At 39.4% G+C, this 23,584-nt stretch overlaps 1 protein-coding gene across 5 annotated transcripts in view; it reads left to right on the plus strand.

Annotated features, from left to right (window-relative positions):
• Window positions 1-23,584, plus strand: part of TUB (TUB bipartite transcription factor) — a 150,848-nt gene extending 127,264 nt beyond the window's left edge. For 3 of the 5 annotated variants that reach the window (XM_075163103.1, XM_075163104.1, XM_075163106.1), the window contains 9 exons: window positions 6,075-6,242; window positions 9,820-9,891; window positions 10,803-10,924; window positions 11,817-12,008; window positions 12,577-12,689; window positions 13,786-13,900; window positions 19,041-19,139; window positions 19,539-19,710; window positions 21,099-23,584. In XM_075163103.1, coding sequence (XP_075019204.1) covers window positions 6,075-6,242; window positions 9,820-9,891; window positions 10,803-10,924; window positions 11,817-12,008; window positions 12,577-12,689; window positions 13,786-13,900; window positions 19,041-19,139; window positions 19,539-19,710; window positions 21,099-21,232 — 1,187 coding nt within the window. In that variant the 3' untranslated portion in view covers window positions 21,233-23,584. The remainder of the gene's footprint in view (window positions 1-6,074; window positions 6,243-9,819; window positions 9,892-10,802; window positions 10,925-11,816; window positions 12,009-12,576; window positions 12,690-13,785; window positions 13,901-19,040; window positions 19,140-19,538; window positions 19,711-21,098) is intronic. The other 2 variants (XM_075163107.1, XM_075163105.1) reach the window with 1 other exon arrangement.

Consider the following 23,584-nt stretch of genomic DNA (forward strand, 5'->3'; position numbering starts at 1 on the left):
GGAGAGTTTCACCCAACAGAGAGAGAGAGAGAGAAATAGAGAGAGAGAGGTGTGTTGTTTTTTTTTTTTAAAGCAGTGGAGTTCCAGATTTCTAGAAGATGTAATTTCGTGATATTTCATTCTAGCCATTTTATTAGAGCTTCCTAAGCAATCATTCTGACAAAGAACCTTTTTCACTTATTGATTTGTGCAATGCTACTTTCTTGTACCACTGTTCTGGAAGTAAAAGTTATTATACTCAGTGGTCACACTTCTTGATAAATGCAGATTTAAAAAAAATACAATCAACTGTTGTTTTGTCTTTTTAATTTAAAATGTAGATCTCTTGAGACAATAAAAGCAGAAGCAGAGTTTGCTTTAAGCCAAGTTCTTTAAAGGACGGAAACTCTATTTGTTCTAGTGCCAGTCTAATAAGCACAGATTTCTCTGAGGACAGACTCCCTGTCTTTGACCTGGGAGTAGGCCAGCCGGCCTTTGAAGGGTTATGCTGCCATCCCCAAGTTGGAGGAAGAACTGCTCTGCAGTCTTCTTCAAGAGCAATTGCAATTGCAGCGTTGCTGCTGGCCGCAGCCTTGAGTGTTGTCCATGGATATGACTTCTGTGTCAAACCAGTGGCTTATCTAACCTGGTATCTCGCCTTTGAAGGCACATTTTTTTAAAAAAAAAAAAAAGGGGAGGCGGAGAAAATTTTCATTTGCTGTCAGCATGTTTGCAGAGGAAGGACAGACTTCTTGTAGAACCTTTGTTGTATGTAACTGAGATCAGAAAATGTGGTTTGAGATTTTCTCTTCCAGAGACCTCCTGCCTGACCTCGGTCAGCTCTTCAGATCTGATCTGCAAAGGGCTTAAACATATTCTTAAAACTTAGTCTGTGAGCAATATGCCTGACTTCATATGTTGAATTTGTGTCTTAAATGAGGACAAGAATTTTTGTATCCTTCAGTTCCTCATTTGTAAAGTAGGGACAGAAATACCTGTTTTCTATGCTATGTTCCTTTCCTGATATGTAATCTTGTTTGCCATTCAGTCACTGAGCTCAATTAATTCTCTCTGATGTATGATACTTTTCTTTTTAGTTTCTTTCTTAGTTTGCAAATGTCCTATGAAGAAATTCTTAATTTATTATAACAGTTCTTTTCAAATAATTTAGAAATCTGTCTCTTCCGGGTGTCCTAGGTGGAGTAAAGACTCTCTGTAAGTAATCAGTTAATCGTTCTTTCCTGTACTTACAAGTTCATGTAAAAGAAGAGGAAATAACATTTGCTGAAAATCTTTTCACAGCAAAAATGTTTGCATGTATAAATACATGCAGAGAGGAACATGATGTGTATAAATACAATTAGATTATTTTCCTGCAAGATCCAATTACTGGGAATTCATGTAGTATATAGTCAAATACTTAAATAATATTTTGGAGAGCTGAGTCACTATGCTTATGCCTGTAATTTGCTGCTGGGTAGTTTGTCACATATTTAATCTGTAACTACTTTTTTCAAGACTACCATTGTGCATCGTGCACTATACTCAGATAGCAAAATCTTTCCTCACGTTGGTTCTCGTGCTCATCTATAAGTGGTGGCCACATGTATCAGCTGCCTCTCTGAACTTTCCCTGGTAATAGATAGCTTGGTAGTATGTAGTCTTTTCCTCCCATTTGACCTTCTCCCTCCACCCCTCCGCCCCCTAAAAATTTTAAATACTCTTTCTTGATTATCTCTCGAGCAATGAAATAATCAAAATCACGGTTCTGGCCTATCCTTTTTAATTTTCTTATTCTGCTGTAATATTATAGTGTCATTAGACTGTGATGACTTTGAGAACTTCTCTGACGGGGTGCGTGGAAATGCTTAATTTCTGTCCAGTTTTGAGAGGAAGTTCTACTCGGACCTATTCTGTTACGGATTCTGGGTTAGACAGGACTATTCAACAGACTGATCTAAGCCTTGTGTTCAGCGTGACTATACCCTTAGCTTCCCACTTGCAAATAGGGTTAGGAAGTGTATTCCTTTTCTGCAAAATCATTTTGAAGATTATGAAGCTGAAATAAAAATGTGTGAGGCTCAAATGGATACCCAGAACTGCACTTGTAATGCTCTACTAGTCACATTGTGGGGGAAAAAAACCCACCCCAAAACAACCTCTAGATCTGTAGGGCCAAGGAGGAGGGATATACTTCAGGATCTATAGTCTCCATCCCATGTTCTTGCTTAGTTTGTCAGAAAGAAATTTGATAACTACATCTAGTAGAACCGAGATGGCTCATCTATATTCATTTTAGCATCTAACTATAGGACATATCAAAATGGTTGGAAACTGTTCAGCAGAAGGCTGCTGGGGATGTAGGATAGAGAAATGTGTGACCTTTCCATAAAGAGATTTCCTTTAATTGCTGGATTGGAACAATAAAACAAGGTCTCGACTTCATAGCCTTGAAAGGTATTGTCATTACTAAATCCAGTGAGACTGAATGGATTTTAGGTTGTTGGTCCATCCTTTAGAAGGTGAAGTTTCAAACAGGCATAATGTGGTATCATACAATGCACGAATGCTTAGATTTGTTTCTCATATGTCATAAACACTAAGCAAAATTTTGCCACTTTATTCCTTTTCCAAGGCTTTCAGTAGCAGTTCTCTTCCCTATTTTTCCCATACCTTTTTCTCTCTTCCCTCATTCCAGACCTTGATCTTGTGATTTTTTTGTGTGTAGATAATTAACATTTTGTGTGTTTAAAGCAAAAGAAAAAAAAATCCTATCTAAAAATCCCATACCTGAGATCAAAGTTAAGTGCATGTCCACCTAATGTGTTTTGAATTTCTTGGAATTTAAATGAATTCAGGTTATAAAAACATTCTACGTGGTAGTTTAGATTACCAGCTTTTAAGAGCATGGTACTATCTGTTTATAAATATTGTCTAGAAGATTTTAGGTCCTAACGGAATACAGGCATTGATAAACAGTAATTTATAGGATGGAAATGCCAGTGAATGCCAATTTTCTGTTGCATTTTTTTCATTATCTCTTTGTTTTAATTTCTGGTACCTATGGGTTTCATCTGAGACATGACCATGTCAAAGTTTACCAGAAGGCCTTTACTGAAGGGACTGGTATTCTGGGGGTTGTTTCAATCTTTCTCTTTCCTCCCTGCCCTGCTTCACAGTTGCCTACAAAAGATTCCTTTTCTTGTTAGCAGGTATTCAAGGACATCTCTATCAGTTTTTTTTTCTGTCTGATTTTTTGGGAAAAGCTGTAGAAAACATTGACCGTAGTGATAAAGACTTTCTTTTTGGCACAGCCCACCCAGCTTCTTTGCCTCTTTTGACCCTGTCCTTAAACTGAGAAACTTATAACTATGGACATGAAAGGTTTGTTTTATTGTACAGTGAACCATCCTTCCAGTAAGTGGGTGAAAAGGAGTCAGCGAGACAAAGTCTGTGAGAACATAGGGAGAGATCCACCTTGAGTATCACGATTACACAAGCTCTGAAGTGTTTTCAGACATTAGCTAGGTGATGGTAAAGCTGCCTTTTAAACTATGGCTTACAAAGATACACTTATATCTCATGATATAGAAAAAAGAAATGTGTATGTATGCTTGCATTTAATACCATTTTACACATGCATAAATAGCTACAAAGATGTGTGCACACACACAAATACTAAACAGTTAATGCTGCATTTGCCACGAACCATCTACACTATTCCAATGCAGCAGAGGTTCTTTTGGTTTTTTCTTCTCTCTCTGTCTGGCTACATCTTCCATTCCCTTAAATGGCGTCACCAGTGGAACCATTCATAATGCTTAATAACACACTCTACCAGTGATGCACTCTTCAGAATAGTGAAATTGATTTTTCTTTTCTAATAGCGTGGCCTGCCAGTGTAGCCTTTGTCCTAACGCCTAATAATACGTGATGTTCCTGACAGCACAGGATGTGAGCGCAGATGTTCTGCAGGCATCAGAAAAAAGCAGCCTCAGTGCAATGTCTAATGCTGTCGAAGGCATTTCATTTGTTGCAGATCAATGTCTGCTTTGAAGAAGAATAATTAAGGTGTTTTGTTCCTTTTGAAACAGGTTCTCAAAATTAGGTTTGTATCGTCCAAAGCTTAATAAGGGGCTAGATAGCTATGGGTGAGGTATGAGAATCTTGTCAAATTCATGGATGCTTAACACTTTTGAAATTCAGAGTATTAAGGTAAGAACCTAACTTCAGGCAGCCACGTTAATGATAATGGTTAATATGGTTAAAGCTGTTAAAAATACCACAGTGGATCTGAGCAGCTATCTGTCTGTTCTAGAGCACCTTTGCTGTAGTGCTTATCCTGAGATAACTTTTAAGAAAAATGCTATCCTGTTCAGTGCCATATTATACCAGGAACATAGGAAATTATACGGTTCATTCTGCATCACACAGAGCTTCTGTCTGAAATTGTCATCCTACCGAGATGAGAGAAACATTTCCATGGACTTTATTTAGTCCTTCAAGGTTGGATGGACAGATTGTTTATTTGTTGTTAGTTGTTGTTGTTAGATTTACTGTAAGTAAATCAGAATTTACAGAGTTGGTGCAGAAATTGCCAGATAAGGGTCTGTGTGATGCAGATGAGTCAATAATTCCTTGTGGTCTTGAACTCTGTGAATTTAATACTTCTGCAGTGTCGGACTGCATCTTGTTAGGTAGTTGCACAGCCAGTGCTGTTCTTGTTCCTGAGGGTGTGGACCACTCTCTTTTCCACTTATGCTTCCTATCACAGTGGCAGTGACAGCTAGTATGGCAAAGTACAGTTAAGCATGCTAAATGTATAAGCCTGATGTCTTTTAATGCAAGTTGACAGCTGCTGGCAAAGCGAGTTGAAATGGTAATGTTGGAGACTTCTGCTACAGATCACAGTCTGAAAAAATCCCAATCCCTACAGCTCCTTCTTACAGGATTTATCAGCTCTGTTTGGTGTGAGAAGCACCATATTCTTTTAGTGAACTAGCTCTTTGTAATGCTTGCTAATTCTCCCCAATGTTGCTTGCTTATTAACAAGAATTTCAGAACAGCAACAGTATAGAGGCTTATGTTATCTACTGTATCTGTACGTGATAATACTACCTTTTTTATTGGTAATTGGTAATTTTATTGGTAATTTTATTGGTGCAAATGTGCATTTTTACATAGCTAATATAGTAATACATACCAGCACTAGATCTTAACTAAGAGCTGAAATACATTTGCAATCTGATGTTTCAACTTGCTGTCCTGAATGAAGTTAGCTTGTGATAAGAACACACCCCACCCCACCCCGTATTTTCATTTTTCTGTCTTCAGAGGCAATTTACAGCTGTAAGGACGTAAATAGTTTCTTTCTGGCAGTCATCAGAAGCCACAGAATCACAGCATGGCTGAGGCTGGAAGGCGCCTCTGGGGACTGTCTCGTCCCATGCCCCTGCTCAGAGCAGGTTGCCCAGGACCATGCCTGGTTGGGATTTGAGCATCTCGGAGGATGGAGGTTCCAGGGAATATGTATTATCTTCTTTATAGTTTCACTCTGATGTTTTAACTGTATAGCAATTTACTAACTCAGTAGGCACATTTAGGCTTGTTAACGTGCTGCTCTTCCTGTTGTATACACTGCTAGATCTACGTGTGAATTTCTAGGTTTCTGGAACTTTGAAGCATTGTTTCATAACAGCAGTGTTGTTTATTAGGGGATATGGCATAATCTGGGACTCAGGCTTATCTGTTTCTGGACCGGTTGTGTGTCCTTGTGAACACTGCATCTCTTTTCTTTGTTGGTCCTCTGCAGTGAATTTCTTTTCTGTTTCGTTTTCAGTGTTTCTGGTGCATGGATGGGTAAGGAAGGCAACGGTGAAATCCTGATCACCTCTAGGAGATTCTCTAGTGCAGTTTGTGGGAAATAAGATGTTTGCCTTGGAGGCTAGTTTAGTCTTGTTTAAGTCTAGAAATATTATTGAATGTGAACCTCTGATCTCTGATTCTTAGAAAAGATGCTTTTTGTGAGTGAGCAATTCTCTTTTCAGTAATTCCTTGACACAAAGACAACTAAGGCTTTTGCTGTTGTCTGACAGGGATTGATGGCCCAGCTGCTTTTCAAGATGATGTTCAGAAGATAGGAAGTCAAGTGCAGATTCTCACTGTTGGACAGTCTAGCCATGATGAAGATGATGGAGAGAAAATGGCTAGTGGCCAACAACAGCAAAGCAAACAAGATCTTAGAACAGCAATGCAGAAAAAAGGTAAGTAGCCAAAGCTGCCTTCATGTTCTCATTGTTTGCTTTATGTACGTTGACTCCTTTTCCTATTCTTACTCTCAGCCCTAGCCTAAGCAGAGATTGTTACTCTGTGTTTCTTCTCCTCAGAGCCTGTTAGGCTCTATTCTATTATCTCAAAAAAAACCCCAGTTGTTCTCTCTTGTCCCAAGGAACAAGAGCTTTCCAGGCTCTCAGGGATGTGGCTTTCCCATCTGCAGTGCAGTGCCGCTATTAAGGTACCAGGCAGATGCTAATGCTCGTATCCATCTGTTCACGTTTTTGTATTGTACAACTCTGGAAATTACTTACTTGAGGGTTAAAAAAAGAGTACGGAATAGCAACATTCAAACTAGAATATTAATTTTAGTTGTGTTGTCAGTTAAATATTGTTCATGTTTTCATAATGTGTGTTCATGCTTGCAGAGTTGAAAATTACAGCACTGAGTATTCTGCAGCATTTCCCATGCGTAGTCCTCAAATGTTCTGGAATGTTTTTTTTTTTCCTAGAGGCATGCATGATTTGGGAGATAGATTGTGTATGTACACATTTGTGCATCCGTCTCTTCCTTCCTGCACTGTTATTATCTCTCATTAGACATTAACTGTAGGAAGGAAAAAAAATCCTAAAATCCTCACAAAGGTTTTTCTGAAGGCATTTGCTTTGGAGTTGTTCTTCTTCAGTGTACAGCTTTTGAAGCAAAGACGGCTCAAGCCAAGAGCGCTCTGATGCTTTAAAAATAAACTCTTTGTGTATAAAGAGCAAAATGTAAGTGCAAACTTGACTCATCTAGAATAGACTATTCATACCTAAATGCCCGCCTCTTGTCTGCAGAGCAGTTCTCACTAAGATTCATTTTTTCTGGGACGTTACTCTGCAGATGTGAGCAACTTCAACTGAAATGGGCAGATTTTCTCCAAGTGTGGTATTTCCTGGGCATTTGAGTCAGAGGGATGTTGGCATGACTAACAAGCTCTGATCTGTGTGGTGATTGTGTTGCCTTAGACCATGGCTCAGAATATTTAATCATCAGGCAGACTATTTACTAAAGCTGATTGACTTAAAAACTATCAACAGACCTCTTAAATTAGGTCAGAGCATTCAGATTTTTACTCTGGGGAACATTTCTATATTTGATGTTTTTTCCAGGTTAAGATATATTTTTATTCTCCCCAAATTTTTGTTTATTTATTAACAGAAGCAGCAAGTGGGTTTTTTTTGATTTGGTTTGGTTTTGTTTTGCTTCTTCATATCCTCAAATATATGATACAACCTTTTTTTACCAGGTCTGAGTATATTCCTGATCAGAACAGACACTGCTAAGAGTGGACCACTAGTATGCTTCGAGTTGGGGGGGGGGGCACTTTTTTAAAACGGGAATGCTGAGGTTTACTCATTTTTATTAACCACAGAGCTATGCTCTGTGAGACACAAAGAAAGGTATTAAGACAAGACTGCAACTAACAGCATCTCCATAAAACATTTTTATTCTGTGTGTATGGTTTGCCACTTGATACCAGCAGAGGAGGCTTGTTAGAAAGTTTTGAGTATCCCGGTATTGATGGGAAACTTTATGTAGAGCTAGGGCTTGTCATGTGGATTCCCACTGCCACTTCACTGCTTGTGGCATGTCCTTACTGGCATGTCCCCGTTGGTCTGAAAAGCATTTAGAATTGCTGTCTCCCATCAGTCCTTCTTTTGCATGGAATAGGAGCAAAAGGAGAAGAACACAGAGATAAATGCTAACTGGCCTAATGGGAAAGGCTGAATCCCATCAGATTTGCATAGCCCTGATTTGTGCCCATTCTGCTCTTTGACACTAACTTTGTGGAGAGAAGCCTCTCTCAGCACATGTCTCTGCTTCCCCAGCGAGTCAAGTTCTGTTACGAGACAAGAGGTTATAGGCAACCTGAGTGTGAAAAGAATATGCCACTTGCAAGAAAATGCCAAACATTTTATTTGATTTCTCCATCTGTTGGAAATTGCCATACTAGAATAATTTTCTTCCTGCAGGAAGTATTTGTCCTTCTGATTTCAGAAGTCTTAATACGTAGAGTTCTTCTCAGGGAAATGAGTCACTAGGACAGAGCCAGACTTCCATAAGTTTTAACACTGAATAACTAACATTTAGTCTTCACATTTATCAGTTTCCTATATGTCTCTGTAAAGACTTGGGATGAGCAATTTGGTCTTAGTTCTTCTTTGCCACCTGAAGTTACAACTGTTTTGAGATTTAGGGAAGGAATAAATTTGATTTCTGGGTTCAGAAACAAAACGGAGCTCTCTGAAGCATTCTTCCGCGGGTCATGAGTGCAGACTTTTCTAAGGATGGCAAAATATTGGTGGTGAAATAGTGAGCACGGATGTAGAAATAAACTGATTATGTCTGTGCATATGAAGTACGGCTTTACATAGCTGCCAGCTGAGGAGATGGACTGTCTCCATTACCCATGCATAGTTGACCAGAACATGGTTGTCATTATTAAGAAATAATGCTTGTGATTAATGAGTGTGTGATTAATAATGAGTGAGTTCTACACGCTTTGAAAATATCTGTTGACCTGTGAACTCAGGCCTCCCTTGCATAACCAGATCCTACTGAAACTTTTTGCTGTCGTGCTGTATGGTGTATGTCCAGACTGGGGGAACTGAAGACGTGGATAATGAGACCATTCATGGTGCAGCGAATGGAATACAAGCATTGCATATGCTTCTGTTTTATACACTCGCTCTTACTACTCTGGTGTTGTTTCATTATCCAGCATGCATCTGGTGTCAAAAGCTATTTTAAAGGGATATGCATTGAAGTTATTGGAAGCAGCAATAACATAAAACGTATTTAAATGCCTTTTTTGGTGTCTTTTATTTCTCGTTCTCTTCCAAAATTTGAACGGAAGAAAACCATTACTGATACTATCTCTAATGTTTACATTTCTGTACATTAGTTTGGTTCAGTCTCTGCTTGTTGCAGACCAAGCTCATATTCTAAAAGACTAAGCTACATGGAAGTCTCTATGCGTATCCCTAGAAGTCCCAGAAGAACAGTTTAGAAAGCCTGAGAAAGATGATAAGGACATGCTGGGCACAGGGATTTAGGTAGAATTTAGGCCATCTGAATATGAGTCTGAATAATTTTTTCAATGTTACTGAATGATTATTTGTGTAGAATCTGTGTGTATCGCTTGTATCGATCAGTTTTATTTTTTTGTGTGTTAGAATTCAAAAGTAGGCCAAAAAGCTACCATGCAGGGCATGTCGTGCCCAGAAGGGTTTGTGGCACAATTGTTTAGCGTGGATGATGTTTTCTGGTTTCAGCTCTGTGTTCCACAGGGCTTTTTGACTTTATTCAAAGTACTAAAAAAGAAGGTGACAGCAGGTATAAGCAGGTATAAGGTGAATTTGATTGTGCAGAAAGATAAAATGTCCATAATTGAGAATTCAGGCAGCAGCATTATGGCCCCATCCAGTAAGCCTTTAGCCCTGTAGAGTCCTGTTGGAAAGTTAGGCTTATTCACTCAATTAAGGGTTTGCAGAATCAAGCCCATGGATTTTTTCCTTTCCCAGATCCCCATGCAAATACATCCTGGTCCTCTTCCACCTCCCAATCCAGTCTTGTCGCCCTGGATCGTGTTCCTGGTAAGTACAGAAGGAAGAAGTTAATTACGCCCATGCTGCTTGACTCTGGAAATCTTTGCATTTCGTTTATCCTTCTGCCTTGGACTTACCAATAGTGGAAATTCTGGACCAAGTGTTTTCTTTTTTTTTTTTTTTTTTAAGGAAAAAAAATTGCGTAGTTAGCCTCTTATATGTGGAACTTAGAGTTTGAACCTGAATACAAGGTGGCTTCATCTGCATGATACTCCTTGAAAAACTAGGCCTGGCAAATGACGCTTTCTGCTGCTACGTTATATTTGATGTTCAAAGTTGTGTTTTCCTTTGAAATGTCTGAGGTTTTGAATTCTTGTAAAGTCAAATTTTTAAGTGCTGTAAGGCAGTTCCTTTGGCCTGGGCTGATACTGTTTTTTACATGAAATAAATATGCATGAGAACACTTCCTTGATGTGAATGTTTCTTCTCAGTCTAAGATATGCTCTTCATTAGGTCTCATAGGGACAGTTAAAAGTGTGCTGTATAAGGGCTCATATTTTAATTGTTAAGGTTTCCAAATGGCTCTGATAGGTTGTCCACTCAGCTCCAATTTCAGGTTTAAGATTTTGTGTTGTGTTTGAAATACTTGATTGGATGAAGATTTGAATTTAATTCCTAACTGGATATTGCTCCTGTATCACTGGGTAACTCGATCCTCTCTGTGGAATGGAAACCATGACGTTTCCTTTCTCAATTGCTGAAATGTTTTGGCTTCTCAGGGCAGGTACTGTCTCACCCACATATTTGTACACTGCCTCGTACAGTGAACCCCCCTCACCACACACCCTCTCTCACCTGTGAGCCTAAGGCTGCAATAGTATAATAAGTGATGTTTTACAGCAAGTATGGACAGCTTTAATGTATTAGTATTTCATGTAAGTGCGCTGCTTTCTCCTCAGGCATTTCAAGCAGCATGAATTTTGATGAGGAAGAAGATGAAGAAGATGAAGACAGCTCCAGTTCTTCACAGTTGAACAGTAACACCCGTCCTGGTTCTGCCACGAGCAAGAAATCCAATAAGGTAAGGGGTGAGAGCTGAAGAAGGAGCATGCAGGCTGCTATGTACTGCGTGATTTCAGAGTGCAGTCAGGATAGGCCTGGCTTTCTTGTTTTGTTTTTAATATGCACTAGAGTATCTCCAAGGTGATTTACTGTGATAGCTCTCAGGGTTCACAGGAGCAAGCAATAAAAATAATGACCTGGAGAAAAGAATAGCAAATATTGTCTGAACTTGAATGAAGAGAAAGGTAAACAGTAAATATTTACCTTTCTGCCTCTTGCAGGTGCTCAGAAGGATCTTTTGTTTCTACTGCCTTTTTCTGAGCATTTTCCCACCCTTTCTCGCTGCTACCATCCAAGCATAAAATAAGACTTTGGCTTGTTCAAATATTCTAAATCACAAGCTCTTGCTAAACCAGTTGATGGTGCCCCACTCTTTTATATGCTGCACTGACTTCTCATCTCTGTTATATCTCTATCTAGCTTAATCTATCTCTCCCTATCCCATTTCTTCCTTTCATCAAAGGCCATCACTGTCCTTGGGTATGGCCTTTCTGAAAAAAGAAGTGTGATGAGATGGGAAGGTGTGAGCCAGGGTTTGCTTTGTAACATTACAGCACTCTGCCTGTGCAGCCACCTCATTCTGCTTTGCCAGGTGTGTCTGTAAGCTGAGCATCAGTGGCGCAGAGAACTGCTCCCTGGGCCTTTGGTAGCCAAGAGCTTGACCGATTGGATGGGAGAGATCCGTAGCTTGATAAGCTGCCTTCAAGGCTGCTGAGGAGTCAGAACAGGGAAGACAATATGTCCATTGTTTTAATTTTTTTAAAGTGCAGCTTCTATCAAATGTCATTCCTTTGTGCTTATAACCTTGTAAATCAAAGTTGAGGAAACCTGAGTTTTGCTTACTATTTTAGGAAGCAGCCTCAGCCCCCAGTCCTTCCACAAATGAGCCTCTCATAGATGTCGATGACCTGGAGGAATTTGCCGTAAGACCTGCTCCACAGGGTGTCACTGTCAAATGCAGAATCACAAGAGACAAGAAAGGAATGGACCGAGGGATGTACCCTACTTATTATCTCCACTTGGAAAGGGAGCATGGTAAAAAGGTCATAAAATAACTTGAATGGCATACCAATTGCATCTGAATATAAAAAAAATTTTTAAAGTGTGAAGAAGTCTTACAAAGAAAATATAATCTTATATTTTAAATACATTTTCACTTTCACTGAGATCTGCCTTACAGTCTTCCAAAAGCAAAACAATCGTATCGCTTTGTTCTACTGCCTTTCTTCATATGTCTAATCTTTGGCCTTAAATAATCCATGCATGGCACCTTTATGTGACAGTCAGCAGTTGGGGCTCTCTGCATTCTGTGGCCTGAAAAGCATCTATTTTCAATTCAACTGGAAGAGCCAGAGCAACTTAGAATGAAACATTTAACAAAAAAGATTGAATTTAATTATTTAAACCATAAATAATGAACTGAGTGGTTGAGAAGTCACTTTCCCTTTCCAGATTTTTATCTGGTTTTCCTAAGTCCCAGGAGACCTTCTGTTACTTCACTAACGATGCTGGAAGACAGAAAAATTGCCTATGGTTTCCTTATATCAAAGCAGGAAGTGGTGTGTGCTAACCCCTTTCGCATTCTAGAATATGTTTTTTTGCACTGCTTAGGTGTTTCTGTTAGCTGGAAGGAAACGAAAGAAGAGTAAAACCTCTAATTACCTCATCTCCATAGACCCAACTGACCTGTCTCGGGGTGGAGAGAGTTTTATTGGAAAACTGAGGTAAACACTGATACATCTAAGAATTTTCTTTATATTATATAAAAGTTCATTTGAAATTAAGAAGCCTGTAAGCCACTATGACTTCTTAATTAGAGGCTTGACTACATCATGTGATAATGGTCTTAAAGTTTACCAGTATCCAAGGCATGTTTTCAAAACGTCTCAAGTACTTAGGAGGTCACATTTTATTAAAAGTCGGCAGGACTGAAGCTCTTAAATGCTCAAAGGCCAGGTTCTCAAGGGTGTATGAGCACAACGTATGTTAATGGGATTTTCAGAAGTGCATGAGTAGATTGTGTCTAGCCCCTCTTGATATAAATTCCTTGGAATGGAAGTTCTGTCTGTTAAACAATCTGAAAATCTCTGCTTTCGCCCATTTCTTAAGATCCTAATTAGAGTTATTTACAAGTAGTGGAATTCTTTCAGAACCATGTGTTTCTTTTCTGTCTGTCACCCCATCATACATCAGTCTGTTATTGATACTTATGTGGAGCCTGTCAATGTATGTTTAGATTGTCTGTGCCTGAGGAAAGGGACTGTACTGCTAATTGCCATTTGCCTGTGTGGATCTCAGAACTTCATGCGTTACTTATTGCAGTGCAAACACAGAATAAGGATAACGTGGTTTTAATATGTTCTAAGTTGTATTTTGCACTCCTTGGTCTGATTTCTGTTTAAGTAGGAAAGACTGATCTTACTTGTAACTTTATGAGAATCACTCTCTGTATTCTCTACTAATAGGGTTAGTAGTCAGGTAAGAAAGCAGATAGTTTTGTAGTGAGTAAGCATATTTTAAAAACCAAGCAAACAATCAAAATAACCCCACCTGAGTGTTTCCTTATTGCTTTCTTGAATGTACTAGTTTGCAAGAAGTCGTGAGAACTCTCCAGTGTAATGATCAGGGAGCTTTAGTATACTCTGCTGTACTGTACCTTTACATTTTTGTTATGGCTTTTAATCCAGGAGTTGCCATTTAGTTGGGATTAGGATTAACAACTATTTGTACTTTCCTTTGGGGCTACAATGCAGTAAAGGATAGATGTCTAGGGCAGCATTACTGGCAAATGGTGATTGGATTTTCCATTTTTTTTAATAGATCGAATCTTATGGGAACTAAGTTTACAGTTTATGACAATGGAGTAAATCCAATGAAAACAACATCAAGCCTGGAGGCGAGTATCCTGCGTCAGGAGCTAGCTGCTATTTGTTATGTAAGTACTGCTCACAGGCAAAATATGCAAGAAAGGGCAGTTCGGTTTCTGAAATAGCACACTGAATTTCCTTCTCACTTAGGATTATGTAAATCAGCATTCATACTTTGATGTAATCAAACAGCTGATCTTCACTAGAGAAACCAGGAAATTCCGTGGGAAGTAGAGGTGAAAAATGTGCACAGAACCAGGTTGCCCAGTTCTCACTTTTAGTCAGAAGGTGTTGGAGCTTTTACATAACCTCTGGAAGAGGTAGGATGCTTCACAGCCTGCAGGCACCATCCGAGGGAGCCTCCTGAACTGGAAAGAGTTGTGCACATGGAATTACTGCACTAAAGTATGATCATTTGTAATGGCATTTTGGATCTGGCATTTGGATCTCTGATCCAAAACACAGGTAACTGGACAGGTAGGTCTGCAGCAGTGGCTGAGAGACTGGGATAAAAACTCTAAAACTCTTTTTTACCAGGAAAAAAATCACACAAACCCCAAACAAAATCCAAAATTCAATTGAATGAGAGAAACCAGCCTCTTATGAGGCAGTAAATAGCATTTGTCAGGGGCAATGCAAGACAATCAAGACTTGAAGCACAGTTGCTGTTGTTTCATGATTTACTGGATGACTAACTGTTTTGGTGAGAGTAGTATTTCTGTCCAGAAATCTCTGGGCCCAAGAAACTCTTCCAGTCAAAATTGGTACATACACTGCTACAGAATGTTTTCTGACTGACAAAAATACCCAAGAACCACTTTTCTGAAAAGTTCCTGCCCAGCTCTAATCAAGGATGCCTGGAGCTCTGTCAGATCGAAGTCCAGCCATCCCAGCATATACCCTGCTTAGGCACAGAGTGCGTTCCTGGAAAGGTCAGCTTTAGGTTGCGGGGAGCAATGTGTCCAGAAGCTTTCGGTACATGAAAAGGAAAGCAGAGAGCCATCCTTTCCATGCAAAGTGCTGAGAGCACTGAGGAGTGGCAGCATTAGCTGCTAAAGTGTTCTTTTCCTGCTGCTTAGGATGCAGTTTTTCTGTGAATATAGTACAAATAGTGGTTTTGTTCACATTCAGGCACATGGCCTACAGTTGCAGACAGACAGACACACAGACACACACACACACCCCTCCATTCCTGTTGGATTTGAAACACTCTGAGAATTTCAGAAAATCCAGCTAACAGGATTTAACAAGAGAGTCCAGGATTTGATGTCAGTTTACAGTTTGACTGAAGTTTCAGCAGGAACCTAGGAGAACTTACACGTTTAATAAAGGTAATTTTACTGGTTTATATAGGAGGGCATTCCCTGGAGCCAGGCAACTAGCCTTCTGGTGCAAACTAGAAATATGAGAAGAAAACAAAAAAGAGTTTAAAAAGAAGTTATATATTAAAAAATTTAGGCATTGCTTGTGTAAGTCAACAGCAATGACATTTGAACCATTAACGTTACCAAATAAAAAGCTTAGTTGTGGTCAGCAGCAGTAATTAGAAGTGTGAGTATTGGAAAGAACAGAACCATAGCCACTGTTTGGAGAATGTGGCTAAGATAAGCTGCTTTTATATGTCTGTTTTGAGATCAGCAGTTTAAAACTTGTACATTTGTATAAGAAAATGATTCGTTCCATTGATATTTTGATACTCGCGGAGAAAGGCAGCAGGCTTGCAGGTGTGCTATGCCCAGAGGACAAAAGGAAATCGGAATGATATTTCATTACTAGCCAGGTTTGCTAAAGTGAGATTATTGTTCCTGGCTGCAGCAGAATCACAGCAAAGAATGCCAGAAAGAGCACTCCCAAACCACCCTTGTCCTAAGGTAATCTTTTAATTCCTGCCTTGAGATTTCTCCTGCAGCAAAAACTATAATAAAAAATACTTTGAAAGGACCACTCTGCCTCTCACTGTCTCTCAGCTCATCCGATCAAGTACCCATCTGGAGAGCAAGCTGTACCCGCTTCCACCAACTTACTGAGCCTGACCTGCTGAATCATCTCAGCAGGTCTAGTTCATACAGGTAGAAGCTGGTGATGCATCTATTGTTAACTGTGGGATAAACGTGTTGAGAACTCTCATTGTGGAGCTCACCTTAGGGCACGTTTCAAGCAATAGGAATAAAGTTAGTGCAAGGACCGAGTTTTATCAGGAGCTGTTAACCATTTTTACTCTCCCTGCTGACGGCAGGCTAGCATATTAATAAACCTGCAGCAGCACCTAATGGCTGATTTCAGAATCGCCTGGCAAAATTTATCGAGGAGCAGGGACTGACCATTTGCACCAGGATTTTCTGTGCTGAATTCCTTTATATCTCACAATTCAGTTTGTGTCAGATTCTGCAGGCAGGGAGCTCAGCTGATATTCTGAGGTTTCAGTAAAGCAATAAAACTACATGTTTCTACTCAGGCCTCAATCACTTGCATTGTGCACTACTGTAGCGGGTTCTGTGGTTTGGGCTTTCTATGGAATGATAGTCTCTACAGGATATATTAAGGACAGGGCATAGCTGTGTGAATCAAGTCCAGAAAGGGAAGGAAGCTGAAGGAAAACGGGTAATTAAATTGTGAATCTCCTGGGAGCTCTTGGGATATACGCCTTGCAGCTTTTATCACGGTAGCTATTGCCACCATAGTGAAACGCTTACATAATTTTATGAAAGTGTGTAAGATTTTAAAAGCAACCCCGGGGAGCGGCTCTGTGTTCTTTCAGTCCAGTTTATCGTGATACTTGCTCACAGAACAGCTTACTGGTTGGGCTAAGGCAGAGAGTGTGACTTCTAAGCAACACTGGGCAATACTTTAGCGTCAGGTAAATCCTTAGCTGATTTAAATCATTGGCATGCTGGTTGAGTCAATTGGGGTCTGCCAGCTAACAATCCTTATTTTGAGTTCCTGTGTAAACTAAGACTGTCAGTGGCATTAAAATGGTGTGAAATCAGAATTTCCCCTAATAATACCATTCGTAGTCTTGAATTTACACAAAATACTGGAGGAGGGGAAAAAAAGAGAAACAGGGAATGAGACAGGAGGTAAGGGAAATTAATTTTATTTGGATGCAGGTAGATTGAAAGGTCTGCTTTTAATTAAAGCTTCTCTTTTGTCCCTACTGTTTTCCTCATATATTCCATGTTTGTAGAATTTCAATTCTGTACCTTCATTTTAGCAAAAGGGTAGCATTTGCCAATAAAAAGTTTGATGTAAATGGTGACTGATATAATGTGCAACTAGAAACTATTCCCTTATCATTTGGGAGAAGTATTGATTTTAGTGTTTCTGAGTAAATCCAAAGAATATAGTCCTGTTTTTTCAGAGTGATAATACTGCTTGTTGGGAGGGAAGTGATTCAGCGCTATTACTTAATTTTACCTTGAACAATGTCTTCAACCAGTCAGCATCTAAATTATGTAGCAGAACTGCAGCTTGATGAGAATAAGAGCTTGTAAGGCATTGCAGAGAAGACCAAAATTGTCAGTAGTTAGTGGAAAACAAGCTTAAGTATGAATCTTTTCTCAGAAATTGTCCTCTGCTGTGCTGAGTCTCTCCTGCTTATAAAATCTGCTGGCAGTCATTTTAGTTTGAGTCTCGCCATGATGCAAAACCAAGTATACACTTCCAACTGCACTGATAACATTGGTTTACTCTGCCAAAGGCCATGATATAGGTGATTCAGAAAAGAGGTAGAATCTTCCCATTAATGTATATAGTTATGAAGATACATGAATATACTTGGATTGCTTCAAGAGTATTCAGTAAAATAACTCAGTGGAATTTTTCTTGCATGCATGAAAATCTTTAATGAGTTGTGTAAAATCTCCAGATGGTATGCTGAAACAACCAAAGTTATTTCAAGGTCTGATGGATGATAAAACTTCTGCACGAGTAAATTTTAGGCGGGTATTTTCAGATGTTTCCAGTGAGTTGAGATGTGTGGATTTTTGCTTGTAAAAGTAGAGATATTTTTAAAAGTTTAGTGTTCCTTAAAATCAGGACACTTTAATTAAATATATAAAAACCAGAGGCATCTGAATCTGTCACTTCTGAAATGTCCCAGTGGTGGAGCCACACCAACTGGAGCCTGGGGGTGTCCAGTTCTTGGCATCTTGTGGTACGTTGCTGGGAATAGTGCCAATGGGAACTCCCTTCCTGAGATTCCTTAGTGTGTGTCCACAGCCCTTCACTTGGGAAAGGTAGAGGGGAAAAAATGCATGTGACCAGAAGAAAAAAAAAATGTAGCAGAAAACACGAGGAGATGGACTTTTGGAGGTGTCGCTGTTTCATTTACTGGAGTTAATGCTAAAATAGGCAATCAGGTGTTACTGAGTGGGTTGGAAAATGTCGTCCTTTACGTTTTCTTTTTCAAAAGTAGATGACGACTTACTGAAATACTTGGCCCCAGTTTCTTCTGTGGAAAAAAGAAAGCCTCAGATAAAAATAAGACTTTAGGCCTATTTAGATTTTAGTAGTTGTGTTTTGAGAGGATAGTGCAATACTGGAATGCTTTTGTGAAAAGCTGGTCAGAAAGGCATCAAGTCATGTTTTAGGGAAGGACTTGTATCTTCAAGGAATTTGTTTTTGCTGCCCATATTTCTTTACTTTCCCTGCCTTCATAGCTGGAAAATTTGCATTCATGCTAATGTGTTTGTTTTTTACCATGCTCATCTCTAAGCATAACATATCTGAAGACTTTGAAAACCACAGCACTCTAACAGATGCTCTTACTGGCAGCTTCTTCTTGTTTGCTTTTGTGCTGGCTCTGGAATAAATGGAGTTGGTCCCATACATTTAATTTTGTCTCTCATCAAAATGTGTGACTGCATTATATGATTTTTAAATTACAACTACTTTATTTTGGGATCTAGCAGTAGCCAAGCAATCTGGTTAGTTCATATCCTTTTTTTAACAAAGGGATTTTTTTAAAAATTGTATTAAGGCAGCCGATGCTAGGAGTGTTTTTGGAAACTTCTCTATTTCCATTTTTCCTGTTGTCGGAGCTTCTAAGACAAAGCTAGAATGTTTGGCAGTGCCAGTGAAGGTAAAGTTTCAAGATGGTTTTTGAGTTGACTAACAAATAAGTTCCCTGGGCTGCCACTCCGTCCCTCTGTTGAAGAAATTAACTTTAAGAATACAGAACATGATGAACTCTCTCCTAAACATTTTTAGGAAACAAATGTCTTGGGGTTTAAAGGACCTCGTAAGATGAGTGTGATTATACCAGGAATGAATATGGACCACGAAAGAGTTTCCATCAGACCACGAAATGTAAGTCATACCATCAGTCAACAATAAAAATTACTTGAATTCTTTTTCAGTTAGAGTTGTTTTTTCGCATTTCTGAAGGTTTAGAGGATAAAAAAAACAGTATTTGAACAATTGCAGAACAATGGGATGTGTGACTAGTTCTGTGACTCACAAAAGTACTACAAATAATAATGTATTTTGATAACAAAAGGTAGAACTAACCTTTTCCAAGCTGTGGAAAGGACTGGAATGCACGTTAAGATACTCAGAGTTCTCTGTTTCATTCGATGATACTGTTTTAAGGGTTGAGGATGACAGTTTAGTCTTTGGGCTAGGATTTATGAACGGTTTTTTTTATGTGAATTTATTTTTTGTCTTGTGAGAGTGTTCAACTGAAGTGTGTATCTGTGCTGTGTGCAGGAACATGAGACGCTTCTTGCAAGATGGCAGAACAAAAATACAGAGAGTGTCATTGAGCTACATAACAAAACGCCAGTCTGGAATGACGACACCCAGTCCTATGTTTTAAATTTCCATGGTCGAGTCACACAGGCCTCAGTGAAAAACTTCCAAATTATTCATGATAATGATCGTAAGTATAGCTCTCTGTCTGTAATGTGTGGAAACAGTACTGCATACACAGCCTGACAGTGATTCTGCCCTTACTGTTGTTACTTGAGTGAGTTTAATTTAGTTACGTCGGTCCAACTTAATGCTGCTCTGCCTTGTGGCCATGGCATTGATGCATGTTGGGTGTTTAAATGCTCGTGCTTGAGCCAGGTGATTCTGCTATGTGCTATCTTAGTTTTCTCCCTTGGCTGCCCGGCTTATGAGATGAGCAACAGTTTAGAGTCATTTCTGCTCTCAGAGCTGCAGTACTTCCAGTCAGCAGGACCGTGGGGCAGTATCACTCTGCTCAAGCACTTGTATCATACCATCCTTCCCTGGTTTTTTTGTTCACTCTGGAGCCTATAGGCTGCCCAGCTGGAGATGGTGGCAGTCAGACCGATCCCACTGCACATCCACTTTGCCGTTACTACTCTTTGTAGCACTAGCCCTACAGAACACCCTGAAAATGTCAGGACTGCCTTTCACACCGTCAGCAGGACCTTACCGATGTGCTGCTTTCTGCCAGCAATGTACAGTCCCCTTTTTTCTCAAGCTTAGGTACAGCTGCTGGAGCAGGGATGAAGACAAGTGCTCGAGTGGAGTGATACTGCCCCACTTGACACTCACTGTAGGCAGGCGTAGTCGCTAGGTGCTGGAGCGCACTGGGATACACCAGTGCCATGCCTAGACTGCAGGGGAGTATTGGAAACTGGTGAAAGTGGCTGTGCCAGTCTCGAGCAACACTGAGCTTGAAACATTGGTGTATGCGTTTGCTGCGTTCTATAAGGTGAAACAATTACACCTGCTTTTACAATGAAACATTCAAACTGTGAATGAGGCTGAGATTTCCTCTTGCTGACAGAGTACAAAAGGGGAAAAAAATTGAGGAAGAATTTCTGAATATGATATGACAGAGAGACATGATTAAGTCTAGATCACAATCATGCCTTCTCTTCCCCCATTATCCTTGCTTGTCCACTTGCCTGAAGTTAAGTAGGAATAGGATTAATTGGTTCTTGGTACATGTGAAACTCAGTACTAGGTCTATATAAAAGGCTTGAGCATTTTATACAGAAGCAATTTTCTCTCTGTCTTTGAAAAAAACACTTTTTATCTGTAATTTTTTTTGAAGACAGTAACAAGTCTTGCAATCCTTTATCACTCAACTGTTGCTCACTTAAGCTATCCTTGCTTCTCCCTCTGATATCAGCACACCCACTTGCATGAATAAGTGTTGCGAAGTTTGACGAGTAGCATGTTTTGTTTGTATTTTGTTGAGCTGGGCCAGAGGATGATGTTGAACGCATACTTACTGAGTAAGGGCTGCAAACAAAAATAACGCTTTGTCACTTTTTACGACCTCTCTTGCAGCCGACTACATCGTGATGCAGTTTGGCCGCGTGGCTGAGGATGTGTTCACCATGGACTACAACTACCCCATGTGCGCGCTCCAAGCCTTTGCTATTGCCCTTTCAAGTTTCGACAGCAAGCTGGCTTGTGAGTAAAGGGGCGTGGGTGAGCATCTTCTCAAAGGAAGCAGTTTGCCATATGATTCCCAATTCCTGCTGGTGTCACCTATGGTCCATACTAAACAGGTCGGGGAAAATGCAGTTGTGAAGGACCACTCTATTGCTGAAAAGAAAGTAAAAGGAATCTTCTAAAAATTCAGGACATTCAGGAAATAATATTTTCCTTTTTTTTCTGTCATATTTTTCTGGAAGTGGCATCAAGTTTGTGTAAATAGTTCTATCTCATGTCCTTGATTATGTTATGGAGATGTGCCATGATGTACTGTACCGTGGCTCTAGTAGCACCATTATAACGGTGTCTTTTTTAAATCCAGAAAGGGCGTGCACGCTCAAAAAATTTCTTTTTACATTTAAGAATTATTCCGAGGCTGCAATCATACCTCAAGGTTGCATTCCTACATCGACTAATCAGAGCTTCACATCATCCAACATAAAAGAAAGCTCACAAAAAAGATGCACTTTTTTGAATTTGCAAAGATCTCGTGTAGTATAAAGCTAAGTCTGAGGGTTGAAAACCTATACTGGACTCAACTTGATGCATTGCTATTGTATATGTAGAAGGGCGTGATGAATTTTAATTGCAGTAGGAGGAAATGGAGAAGTAGAAAGCACAAAATAACGTTGCACAAGTCACTTGAATTCTAAGCTGTCATTATGTTTTAACATCTACATGCTTTTTAATTTGTTTCAAATGGAAATGTATTTGGAGTACAGAAAAGGAAAACGTCTAGATGCCAAGAAAGCATAACTTGTGTTGAATTTGGCATGTCGCGTGTTGGGAATTTATATCCTTGTATTGCTGTGGTAATTCAAACACATATTTTGTATGAAGTGATATAAACAGTTGGATAAAGGCTCTCTACAGAGAATCTTATTATTTTGAACAGGCTGTGTAAAGCTGAGGAAGGTAAATGGAAATATTTTATTAAATTTGTCTGGCCTTTTGCGATTTTACAATTTGTTGATTGCATTTTTTGAACTTTCAACAACAACCACTTTTCATATTTATTTCCCATTGTAAGAACGCTTGAAATCAATTGAAACTGTGTATGTTGTTCTCTAATGTAAACGTGCCAGCTACTGAGCTAAATCCTTCTAGGCAAATCTAGTGTATGCTGCATACAGATGAGACACTGGCAGGACACAGAATAGCTTAAAATAGTGTGGATTTTTGGTTTCTTTTTTTTCTGATTTATCTGAATATATAAACAAATACCATTTCAAAACACAAGCAAAGAACAAGCCATTCTCTTCTCTTCTCTTCTGAACATCTCAAAAGCCAAGAGCTGCAACTGAAAGCACACTGTAAAACACCTTTAAAAATAATGAGCCTTTCTGCCATCGTTCTGTACAATGTTATCCTAACCCGCACACAAGTAATAGAATTTATATGTAGTTCACCAGAAGGGTATTGAAATGTGAGTGAAGTGAAGAAGTAATTGTGTTTTTTACTGTGTGTAATCAAATCCTCCTTTTTACTCTTTATAGACTCTTGCATTGCACAACCAAAGATTATGTAATGAGAAAATGAGATCAAATCTGCTTGTCTCATAGCTGTCAGTCCCTTTTTGACTATAGGGGACAGGCCATAAGGAGAGGTTGTGCCATTTGGACTGTATAATTTCAACTAATAAAAGAAATATGCCCTCTTCTTCACATTTGCCTTCAGGTCTCCTTCCCAGTATACAGACAAGGAAATTTCAGATAAGAGATGGAAGTAAGTAATTGCCAGCATTTTTTCTAATCTTTTTTAAAATCTGTGGAAAAAAGTCTGCTGGCTTTGAACAGTGTTTTGTTGATGGACTCAACCTGTCAAATGTCATCTTTAAATAACAGCAGGCTCTGTCATTTTTTTCACATCTTTTTGCAAAAAGCCTTTCCACGCAACGGTAGAAAGTGGAAAGACACCTTTTGCTTGAGAGAAATGAGCAGTCAGTTCCCTCAATAAATGATCAAAATGATGAGTCATGAGCTGCAGTGTGATACTTAGGTTTTGCACATGGATGCTTTGTTTTCCCCTGTAGTTGGTGGTTTCCCACCACTTCACATCCCCATCTGTGATCTCACTTTGAATTTTAACAGAGAGGGCTCTTAAGCCTGTTACCTCATGTCAGTCTTTAAAAACTAGCTCCAATGATAACCAGAATTTTTTGTTTAGACTACTGCGAAAACAGACAGGAATTCCCACTGCTGGTATTTAGGTGGATTTCAAGAACTCTGCAGCATGGGAATAGTTGAATCTGCATGGCTTTAATTCCGTGGCTCACCAGTCATACGTTTTCTTTAAAGCCTGAGAAAGTGGCACCTGACATAGTTTTCTGCCTCTCT

The sequence above is a fragment of the Calonectris borealis genome, chromosome 14, assembly GCF_964195595.1.
Source record: "Calonectris borealis chromosome 14, bCalBor7.hap1.2, whole genome shotgun sequence".
NCBI lineage: Eukaryota > Metazoa > Chordata > Aves > Procellariiformes > Procellariidae > Calonectris > Calonectris borealis.